At 37.1% G+C, this 12,635-nt stretch overlaps 1 protein-coding gene across 1 annotated transcript in view; it reads right to left on the bottom strand.

Annotated features, from left to right (window-relative positions):
* The window catches only part of LOC140245295 (protein Obscurin-like), a 131,160-nt gene that overhangs the window by 73,168 nt on the left and 45,357 nt on the right, over nt 1–12,635 (bottom strand). Inside the window, 3 exon segments of the mRNA XM_072324879.1 lie at nt 4,607–5,429; nt 8,158–8,285; nt 10,836–10,981. Coding sequence (XP_072180980.1) covers nt 4,607–5,429; nt 8,158–8,285; nt 10,836–10,981 — 1,097 coding nt within the window.

The following is a 12,635-nucleotide window of genomic DNA, read 5'->3' as shown; positions in this document are numbered from 1 at the left end:
TCCTTGACTCGTCCCTGACGTATGTTAAGGGTAATATCATTCCCCCTTGCCTTCTGAAAGAGGGAAGTCAAGTGTTCTTTTATTATGCAAGAAAAGTGAAAGTATCTTGAATTTTCTTTATATTTTCTTCATATCGTTGTACACATATGACATCACAAGCTGTAGTAGTCTTCTCATCCAGCAGTGACTAAGCACAAAATTAAAAAATTCATGACTTTTAAATGGATTGTCTGATTTTCCTCAAACTGTTGCTGATGTGTTCTATTAATATTGCTGCATTCACTCAATCCACATGTCTACGAAGGTGAACTTGTCCTTTGATAAATTACATATTACAGAAACACAAATGTTGATAATTCAAGAGTTCAAAGGAGTTCTTAAAAAAAATGAAATCTTTAAAGAGAAAGAGAAGGCAAAAATATACAAGCAGGACTTGAAAATTACGTACATATAACATTTTTATGCCTCTGCCTTGAAGTGGTGTCGGAGGCATTATGTTTTCAGGTTGTCCGTCCGTCCGTCCGTACGTCTGTCCGCATTCGTTTACGCAATAACTTGAGTAATGTTGACTGGAATTTTACCAAACTTGGTCCAAGTATAAAGTATGATGGGGCAATTACTTGATTAAATTTTGGGTGCAATCAGCCAAAGGCCAAAGGTCAAAGGTCAAGGTCAAATCATGAAATTGTATTCGTTTACGTGATAACTCAAGACTGGATGAAGAAATTTCACCAAATTTTGTCTGAGGATGATGTATGATGGGACACTCACTTGATTAGTTTTTGAGTAAAATTGGACAGAGGTCAAAGGTCAAAGATCAAGGTCAAATCCTAAAATTTATCTGTTCATATGATAACTCAAAACTGGACGAAGCAGCTTTCACCAAACTTGGTCCAAGGATGATGTATGATGGGGCAATTAGTTGAGTAGATTTTAGTGACATTGGCAAGAGGTCAAAAGTCAAAAGGTCAAGTTCAAATGCTAAAAAGGTTGCTATTGCCCCCATATCCATGCAATGCCTGAAGGTATTTTCTTGAAACTTAGTGTAGACATGAACTACTGCATAAAGATTCTCCAGAGAGAGTTTCATGTCATAAGGTTAAAAGGTCAAAGGTTAGGTAAAAATGTTACAATTTCACTTTTCTCGCAAATGGTTCAATGTATCTTCATGGAACTTGGTACATACGCATGTACTGACTGGCAGGGATTATGTAGGGAATGTATGGGTCATGGGTCAATGTCAGGGGGTCAAAGGTCAAGGTCAACTCCTCAAAATTTTACTATTTCCCTCATATACTAGTATATGCAATGCTTGCATTATTATTTTAAAAACTTGATTCATACATGTATTACCTAATGGAGATTCTCTGGGAAATTTATAGCCAGAAGGTCAAAGGTTAAGGGTCAAAGGCCAGGTTTAAATGCCAAAAAAAAACTATTTTATACTGTAATTACACTCTTTCTTCATACCTTGAAAATTATTCAATGCATAAACTTATTAAAGAGTAGGTCAGAAGTCAAGTAAAATCCTCAATTCCCCAAATACATACACAGTCTGCACTCTTAAGACAATTATAGCAAACCTAGTTCAAGAAAAGTGAACATCCAAGATATTTCTGACAAACCTGTCATTTCAGTATTTTTTGCCAGTTATGTGAAACTGTCATCACACATTGTGAAACCATTGTACCATACACCTATTGGGAGAATCATGCATTATGGCGGAGGCATCAGTCGCCATAGCGACATTTCTAGTTTAATATACTTTTTTTATATAATCCTTATAGGGCACTCCTTTTCCAACAGCCTATTAGATGTGAAAGCCACATCCAGGCTAGTGCATTCATAAGGCAGAGGGTGAAGTTTGATGAATGGCCTCAAAACAAATCATCCCAGGTCCAGATTCAGCAGACTGGAACATACGTCACTCTAGTGCAATAAATCTCCACGGGGAAGATATACATATATCTACTTCACTCTATCTCATATCTTCCCACCCTGAAACCTAATCTCAAAGCCCTTAGACAGCTACAGCAATGTATTCTTCTCTAAGAAATGACAGCATGCAGCTGTGTCATGTTATCCATGAGAATCATCCACACAAAGTTCATTTTGTGTGTCAAGTCCAATACATTTTGAGTTGTATGTGTTAGTAATAAAAGTATTTAAAGGAGAGTAAAAATATACCACAGATCACATAAATTGTAAAGGAAAAGTTGTCATAACTAATAAAGAGAACATGGGCCAAGGGGATACAGTGCACTCCCATTATAACGAAGGTGGTTATAATGAAATTCTGGTTACAACAAAACAAAAATTCAGGCTGTAACATTATCTGTGCTATGTATTCTTGTTGTTTATTGGTTCGGTTATAATAAAATTTCGATATAAGTAATGAAAGAAAACTGCTGGTTCCGAGCATTTCGTTATAATGGGAGTCCACTGTATAAGAATGTGTGTCTGCCATTACTGAGATTCATGTAACCTGCTTTACTAATTAGCATCTTATCTTCCTTTCTGAAGAACATATCTGGTTTCAACATACTTAATAGCTAATTAATGGCTTTCATTGCATGCAACACAGTCTATTGCATATCTAGAAAAGAAATTTTGATGCTGAGTGCAGTGGTCTTCAGCGCACAAAACTTTTAACCTGATATTTGGGGGAAGTCATCATTACACATTTGTATTTACAGTAACACACATACACCATCTGCTAATAATTGTCTGCAAGAACATCTACTAAGTGTAATTACAACAGATCAAACTAATGTGCACAAACAACTAAACCAGCATTGAGCACCCAACAGGCTGTGCATTTAAATGCAATTTATGCTGCATATCATGCACTGAAAGGCATGTTTACATGTATTCTCCCTTTGCCAATTTTAATTGGCATAAAATGCTCTCAAAACATTAGACAGGACTATAATATCATCCCTCTAATTCCCACTAGTTTTACCTTTAATATACTTGAGGGAGCATTTCCACAAAGTCTGGCAAAATGGCAGGAAAATTAAAATGACCAAATGCCAATTAAAACAGCTCAGCAAATAAATGGCTGAGTACATGTGCACTATACCATTGATCCTACATGTAGGTCTGTCCTATTCTGTAATTTCACCATAGAGGGCAGCAAACATATTAGGCAGGGAAGATTGAATGGCATAATACCTCTCGTGTATGGCAAAGAAGTCTCCATAGAGAAACATTTGAAAATGCTTTTTGAGACTTGACACCCATATTGAGCACACTCAAATAACACACTTCAAAGTATCAATGTATCTGCTGACTGTTTTCACAACTTTTTGTAAGCTCTCTAGACGTTTATTCTCATAAGCATAATGGGCAAAACATGTTGAACCACACAAACACAACAAAAAAAAAAGGAAAATAAAAAACACCACTTTTGCTCCAGTTTATGCTTTCAAGCCGAAAGTTTTGATACAAGAATTGCTTTCATTAAAAAACTAGATATATCGCTACGGCTACTGATATGCCTCCGCCACAATGCATGGTTCTCCTAATAGGTCTATAGTACAATGTCTTGACAATGTGTGATGACAGTTTCACACAATTGGCAAAATATTAACATGACAGGTTTGACACAAATGTGCTGAATGTTCACTTTCCTAGAACTAGGTTCAATTGGATGAATGATTAAAATGTCAGAGTGCAGGTATTTGGGGAACTGATGATTTTTACTTGACTTTTGACCCTTTTATAAGTTTATGCATTGAGTAATTTTCAAGGTATTGAGAAAAAGTATAATTTCAGTATCAAATGGGAAAATAGCATTATCTAAACCTGGCCTTTGACCTTTGACCTCACAGTTCCACAGAGAATCACTGTTAGGTTGAACATGCAAAAATATGTAAGTTTCATGATGATACCTTGAGTTACTTTCGAGATATGGAGGAAAAAGTGCAATTTAGCACTTTCACTTGACCTTTTGACCTTTGACCTTTTGGCAAGAAACTTCCCCCAAAATATATATTGGGTAATACATGCAATACATCAAGTTAAAAAAAAAAAAACCTTCAGGCATATTGCATTTTAAGGAAAGTAGTGATATTTTGAGGAGTTGACCTTGACCTTTGACCACCTGACCTTTGACCCATGACCCCCAACTTCCCTAGATAATCACTGCCCATCGGTACAAGCATATATACTAAGTTCCATGAAGATACCTTGAACCATTTGCGAGATATGGAGAAAAACATGAAATTTCATTTTTTTTCACAAAATAACCTTTGACCTTTGACCCTGTGACCCTAAAATCCACACAAAGTATTATCCCCCAAGGATATACCCTCATACCAAGTTTGATGTAAAACCACCACACGGTTCTTGAGATATTGACAAAAACAAAACGGGACGGACGGACGTACGGACGTACAGACGTACGGACGTACGGACGTACGGACGGACGGACGGACGGACGGACGGACGGACGGACGGACGACCCGAAAACATAATGCCTCCGGCCACTTCGTAGCGGAGGCATAAAAAAACAATAGCAATAAACAAAGCTGACTGATATATTGATTGTTATCAGGGCATTGAACTGCTGGGGTACTTCATATGAACCTCTGGTGTTACCTACCTTCAAGGACCACAAGTTCAGCAATGCTATGTGCCGTACCCAGGTTGCTTTTTGCTATGCAGGCATACTCCCCAGCATCTGCTACTGTGGCATGGGGGATAACCAGCATGCAGTTGCCTGCGTTGCTCCTGTCGATGATGTAGTGACCCTGGTTGGTATCTTCGATCTCCTTGCCATCATGGTACCACTGGACCTCAGGCTCCGGAAGACCAGTAACCTTACAGTCAAAGGTTGCCCCGTTCCCCTCCCAGCACTTTGCATCCTCAACGTGGATGAGAAAGGATGGTTTGGCGAAGGACTGTGGTCCTTTGTTGATGGTGGTTGTGGTCTGTTCTTCAACAAAGAGTTCAGCGCTGACCTGTTTCTCTCCAAGTGAGTTGACAGCCTTACAGGTGTATTCGCCTTCGTCTTCAGGAAACACCTCCACGATTTGCAACCTGTGGGTGAAGTTCTCATGGTGGAACTTGAAATCCCCGCTCTCGTGGATGGGCCGTTGGTTGTAAAGCCACATCACCTTGGGAAGAGGATTGCCGCGCACCTTGCACACAAAGCTAACCTCTTGGCCCTCACAAACCAACTGATCCTTGAAGCTCTCAACAAACTCAGGGGGACGTCCAGTGGCCTTCTTGTTTTTGTCTGGTTGTACGGTCAGCTTGGCACTGCTGGTCTTCTTCTCACCGACACCATTGTAGATTTCACAGGCGTACTCCCCCATGTCAGTGAGAAGGGCAGAGAAGATTGTGAGGGTGGTGGTATAACCGTCCTCTTGGATCCTGGGGTCATGGGTGGAGTGCAGCACCTTGTTGTTATGTAACCATTTCACCTGTCATTGGAAGATGAATGATATTAACAGTCTTTTGCATGAGTTTGATTGATCCAATTACAAGTTATAATTTTACTGTAACTTGTATTTGAGACATACCTGGCAAAACTACGCATATTACCAACACCTCATCTGATGTATAATAAAGATAATGAGAGTTAACCGCATCTCCATCATCCTAGTAAGTCCCAGATATCACACTTGTATGGTTTGGGGCTGAACTTTTTTATGCCTCTGTCACGAAGTGTTTCCAGAGGCACTATTTTATCATGATTTCATCATCTATTTTTTATACATCATTCATTGGTTGATTTAAAGTCTCTTTTGTTGATGATATATGTAATTGCTTGTTTCTGTTGCAGACTCTGCAAATAGCCTCTGCTGAATTTAACATACATTCTTAGATTGGCAACAAATTTGAGAAGATGACAGTTTCTGTCTCTCTTTCAAAGTTGCTAATTTGTGAATGGTTCTTTGATATTATTTTGTACACATTAACTGAATTTAACCATTCCTTTTAGTCATTCTCTCATATAAAAATATGTGGGGAATGCCAGAGTTGCCAATCAAATGATGACAAGATAATGATTTCTGTAGCAAAATTCCTGAAGGACTCGATGCTTCAGTACTGTCATAATTGTTAAAGATGAAAATACATTTGAAGAAATGTGGAAATGTCATACTCAGTGGAACAAAAATATCACATCTAATTAATCCAACTGATGTTCCATATTTTCATACATAAAGATAGTTTTATCCCAAATTTGATACATGGTATATAGTGTCAGATTCCGCTTGTCTGAAAGTGCAATTTCAGCCTCATTATGACAGATGAATGACCAAATATGGAAGACAGTGAGAGTGGAATCAGCAATAAAGGTGGAGCTGGAAGAGGGTGAGGTTGGTAGATCGACCTATCTGTCATGGAGATGAGGTCATCGGAAATGTGATTTTCAAAAACAGGCAGGCTCTGGCCAGATGGGGTTAAAGTGGTATGTCAGCATATAGCAGACAACCAGAAGAAGAGACAGATACTGGAATATAGCAGGTATATGATAACATGGATTCAACTACATTTAAAATGTGATATAAGATATCATGGTTTGAACTGTGTTTAAACTGTGATACAAGATATTACCTAAAGATGTTTTGAGAGAAACTCTTCTAATTTCCAAATAATTTGTATTTTGAACAGCATCCTTATAAAATTTCTCTTCCACTTTGACAAGAAGTGATGTATTCTTCACATTTCCACCAGTCACTGCCAGTGCTAAGAGAATATTCTAAGCCAAAACAACAAATAGTGAAAGTGAAAAATAATTGCAGCCTCTTCCCATACCATTAAGAGAAGAAGAAAAAGAAATCAGCTCCATTCAAATGCCACATTGTTCCAATGTGTCACAAATATACATATATGTATTAGTTGTACATATATGTACATGTAACATTATATTTCACTATATGTCACTAGAAAATCTATGACAATCAGTATAACTGATATATACGTACGTATCAGCTATGTTTAAATCATCATCTCTCAAAACTATAGCTTTTTGCTGTTTGAGATAAAATGTGTCAGTATTGTGTGAAAAGACGTGAAAAAGATACTATTCTGATATGTGGTTTATATACATATGAAAAGCACTGGCTCATAACAGTTTCTTGAAAAAATCTTAAATGCATTTTTTTTTTAATCAAATAGTCATAATCTTTTCTTATCACTGGATGAGTAGTCCCTAATTCAACCATCTGCACTGGTTTGGAAAAGTTTTTATGACCAGGCCAACAATATTTTCTTGGATGTGTTTTCTACTACCCAATGAGTTATAGGTTTGTGTTTATTGTGATCCTAGCCAGTATTGGTATATCAGTACACTGAGTCATCCTTAGGAATGCAAATTTATCCCCTCAGCATCTTTGTCTTTACCATGGCCCAGATTGAAGTGGTAGAAGATAGAAGGTCAACAGAGGGAGATCTAAATGTATGTCAGCTGATCAGAACATCTGGGACGGAGAAAGACAGGAAGTACACCCAAGGGATGATGGGAAGGAAGCAAGGGCAAAGCTGTGTGCCAATTTACATTCTGCACTGTGCATGTGTGCACTGTGAGTTGGAGCTTAACCCCACCCCCGGTCCTGAAATGCCTTAGGGTGTCTTTTCTTAATACCATGACACTATGATTACGTGTGGCAAACATTAGTTCAAACAATCACTACTACCTTTGTAACATCACATGCCATTATAAAACAGTCATCTACATCTGGATTGCTTTGAGTTACCCTTCACCAAATGAACATTGTTCGGAGATGGACAACCAGTTACAATAGTTACGGTTTAAGCAATCTTTATTATGCTCAAGCAACATAAACTGCCGGCCAGAAAAAGGGCGAAAGTCGTACAACAGCAATATAACATACTGCTCAAACACTGCCTGTAAGAGGGCAGTATAACACACTGGCACTTGATTTCTTTATGAAAACAAGTAACTAACACATACTTAATAGATACACATTGAATATTGTATAAATATGCTAATATGATGTTAAAATGCTTTGCTAAAAAACAACACTTACTTTTAACAAAGAAATTGTATGCTTCATATTAATTAAAACACTTCTATCAGTCATAATTAGATTGCCTGTTCCATCCCTTTTGCATAAAAAGACAACATGCATTCCATCTTGATGTAATGCTAAACTAGGAAGAAGGCAAGGAAAGTTGACTGACCTGTGGCTTGGGGTCACCAGAGATATGACACATGAAGCGAACCTCGTTTCCTTCCTTGATCATGACATCTCTGATCTGAGAGAGAAACGAGGCTGGTGTCTGGGAGAGCTCCTTGGTTGACTTCCTCTCTATTTCAAGCAAAAATCACAAGAACATAAAACATTAAAAATATTGACCATCTAGAGGTGTAATATAACACTTGACATCCCTGCAGAAGTTATATTTTTATTACATTGTCTGTTTAGAGGTGTAATATAACACTTGACTTCACTGTAGGAGTTATATTTTTCCCCAAAGAATATATTTTCCTGGATAGCGTAGCACTGAGGGAAAATAGTGTCTTCAGGGGAAAATACAACCCTCAAGGTACTGTCAAGAGTTATATTACATGGATACACAGGGCAATATTTGTTATACATATTTTATGGTAAAAAGAAACACACATCCTTTCATTCTTGTCCCGTTGGCAGGCAGTCAAATATTGGAATTATATCACATCACTGCTCGCAATATAATCTTGATCCCCACTGCATTAGTCACCTGACTGCATAATGACCAATCACAGACCAGTCATATATATATATGTATGCATACCATATTAATATTCCATGCACAGCAGCAGGGCAGGAACCTCATAAATATTTTACTCTGAAGCCTTCAGCAAAGGTCTATTTACAGTATCCTACATTCTCAGATTGATGCTCCCTTAAGCAAACATTTTGTCAATCTCCTTAAAACAATGTTTGCTTAAGGGAGCAATCTCCTCAAAATGCACTTAAACTTAACCTGCTCATATCTACATGCCTGCCATTTCGCTGAACTGGACAGATTGTCTTGTTAGGTTGAATTATCATACTCTACAGTGTTATGTTTTCATCAATATAATTTCATTATTACATGTACCATTACCACCAATGTGCATAAAATCTTACTACTGCTGTCATCATCATTATTTCTTCCATTGTAAACATTTCATGTAGATGATCCTGCAAGGCTTCTTAATACCATTGATGCATTCTCTGAAGGGTACTACCATTGACTAATTAAAATAGATCTGACTGAAAAAAAAGAAGAAACAAAAATGAATTCCTTCAGTCTTTACTGTTGTGGACACAGACAGCAAATACATTAGATAAGTCATGTGTCTTTATTGGAAAAGTCATATGTCTCTATCTATCTCTTTCATTTGCTTCCATATACATATACATACACACCCCCTTGAATAATGTGCCCAACCAACCAAGATGCCAAAAGAAAAAAACACTAAGCACACAGCAGATTAATATTCTCTGCAGTTGGTGAAGATAAACAAAGAGACGCTGTTGGCTTCTACTGTTTTTGTTTGGGTGTGTCTTATTATATCCAGCTGGTGCCATCACTGCAGGACGGTGCACAGTGACTGCATTCCAAACCCAAAACAACAGTGTGCCCTCTGTGGTGGCTGGTGGAACATGCTGCCTACTCTCAGATACAGGTCATGGGACAAATTGATTTCTTCATTTCTTGCATTGCCAAATCTACAGGAACAATATCCTCCAGCATTCCATAACTGATGTATTGACAGGATCACAGGCAAAGCTCCGCCATCCATCTAGGCTTTCTTTGAAGTTATGACTTTGCTTTCTCCTCTAATGTGACATATTGCACTTGTGTAGATATGAAAATCAGCTAATATTTTATTGTATGTAAAGAAAATGAATTCAACCAAGGTCAGTGTACTTTCTTAAACCAAAAGTAACATGATCTTTGACTTGTGTTTATGTTTGTGAAAGTTATAAATCTGAATTTGTCCCACTGCTTTTGACACATATGTCAGTCTCCTGGCCTATTTCCTGTATAATAAGTTTGTTGTGCAATCTTCCAAAAACGTCATATAAGGAAAATTTACAAAGAAGGGGCTGTTTTGATCTGTAAACAGTTTAAAAAAAAAGGAATTACTTGACCTCAGCAAAACCCCCTCAAAAAAAAAAAAAAAAAAAAAACACCTTTAAATGAATGACTGCCTACCCACATATCAACTTCTTCAGCATACCAAGGGTCCTGCTATACATTTGTTTGGCAATTAGATTGTGATTCTTTTAAAAATAATGCTATTCTGCCTTGTGCCCAACAGGAATCTAAAATTACTTAAGAATTTCACATGGCAAATGGCTTCTTTCCCCGAGTTTGCATTCATGATTGACAAATCATGCATCCTTGAAGGGATAGTATAGTTTTTGTTGAGATATAATATGGGAGATTCAGATGTTTACTTTTTGTACAATAATAAGAAAAAAAAATTAAATATCAAATTAGATTTGAAATGGCAGAGATATAAAAAAAAAAAAAAAAAACCCAAAGTAGAACAAAGTGTTCGTGATAAAAGGTGGGTCCCTTCAATTAGGACTTCTTTGTTTTTGGATATCTCAGCCATTTCAAAATCAATTTTCCTAAAATAAACTTTGAATTCCCCTTTATATGTGTGCCTTTTTATATTTAATAAGAGGTTTCCCATTACCTCACACAAATGGTGAAAACCTGAAACCCAATCTCAACCAAAACTATACCATCCCTCTAACCCATTGAGAACGGACTAATTTTGCTACAACATGCATTTCCCAAAGACCCCTGCCTGAGTATACTCGGGACTCATCCTCAAAGGGCTAAAGAACAACAGACAAGGCTCCAAGGGTTGATACCTTTCATCTTGTTATCTTTCTGTTTCTCGTCTCCTACTGATGTATCATCATCCATCTCCATGGAGTAGACTCCACTGTCGCCATGGCGAATCTTGTGCCGCTCTGTTGTCTTGGCAGGACCGGAGGATTTATTGCTTGCTTTGGTGCTTGAATAAAGAAAACATCACATAAAAAGACAGTATTGATAGTTATAACTACAGTATTGTTGAATATTTGGAATACCTGAGTGGATACAACTTCATGATCAATTTATCTCTACTGGAAGGAGATCACAAGAACAAAATTACATGCTTTTTGATAAAATTGCACATAAAGTACAAATCTTGATCCTATGTCTTGTGCAATGGTAGTATTGCTCACAACCTCGAAGAAAAATTAGCTGTTGCCCAAAAAACCTCCTCCTGAGAGTTAAAGTGCATTTTTTCCATCTTAACCAATTTAAACCCTGAAACCGTACTTCTGTGGTTTGGTGCCGTATGCTTATTTCATAGTTTTTCACTTTTTAATGTCAATGTTTTTGAAGGTAGATTAGAATTTTTTTTTCTCATTGGTTTCCTTAGATACTCCTATATAATAATTTGTTTTCATTGCAAAATTTTCAAAAGCCTCACAATTATTTTGATTATATAGATGAATCTTAAGTTGCCAACAAATTCTTGAAGACTGCAAGTATAACGAATTTAATCAGTTTTATGCAATCATTTTCCAATGTGAAATATGAAGTAGATTTCAGCATTGCCAATTTAATGACCTGCAGATGATATAAGTTTTGAGGCAAAATTCCTCCACAACTGGATGGGTAAACGAAGGCAATGATGCATGGGTATCTTTCACACCTCATAATTTTACAATTCACATGACATGAAATAAACTGTTCATATTTGCGAGCCTGACCTCCCCCCATGAGACCTTCTTCAGCAAAACCAGACTTCCATTTCAGTCTTTATTTGTTAACATTCCATTTCAGTCTTTATTTATAAACATTCTAATTAATATCTCTCTGAGCACTTAGATACATCAGGGCTGATTGACTGACACTAGGTTGAAAAGAAAATCCTTCACATTTTTCATGACAGGTTCACATCTAAAGAAGACGTAAGGCTGTAATACTTGTGATCTATAAACAGTATAGCTGTGAAGTCCCTGGGCTAATTTCTGACACCTAAACTCAAGATGATGATGAATGGGTGGAGATAGAGGAATCAACTTGAGATAAGCTCTTCCAATGCCACATTTGACCCCAGTGAACTGCCCCTTTGCGTCACTACAAGCCCAGGCTTCATCTGAAGCCCATGTAGCCCCATACAATGCATTCAAATACAGTGCAGTGCCTACTGAATGGAGATTTCTCATTGGCTGACATTCAGATAGATTTGTTTATATTACAACCTGATACAGACACACACACACAAAAATAGGGAGATAAAAGTTTGAGAGGTCTACAATGATGACTGCAAAACTAAGTTGACAACAAATTTGTGAAAGCAGGAGATATTCAAATTCCTTGGGCTGATCATAATCTATGGTTAATACAATAATCCAAAGACTTATTTGAGTGAACTGAAATTAACTTTTACAAGTTGGCAAAAACTAAACAAAGAAATAGGTGAAACTGAACTGGAAAAAAATACACTGTACTGTTATTGCTAATACATGTTAAAAGAAAGGAACATTATGGAATATTTCATACAATTCCCGAAAAGCAGATGATTTTATGTCTATACAGATGCTTTAATGCATGACAGCAAAGCCAGTGAAACACCAAAGAGCATTTAATTGAGTGAAGTGTTAATGGAGTTT

Source organism: Diadema setosum, chromosome 22 (assembly GCF_964275005.1).
Source record: "Diadema setosum chromosome 22, eeDiaSeto1, whole genome shotgun sequence".
In the NCBI taxonomy this organism is placed as follows: domain Eukaryota; kingdom Metazoa; phylum Echinodermata; class Echinoidea; order Diadematoida; family Diadematidae; genus Diadema; species Diadema setosum.
The sequence above is the reverse complement of the archived record's forward strand: the minus strand, read 5'-3'. Positions and strand labels throughout refer to the sequence as shown.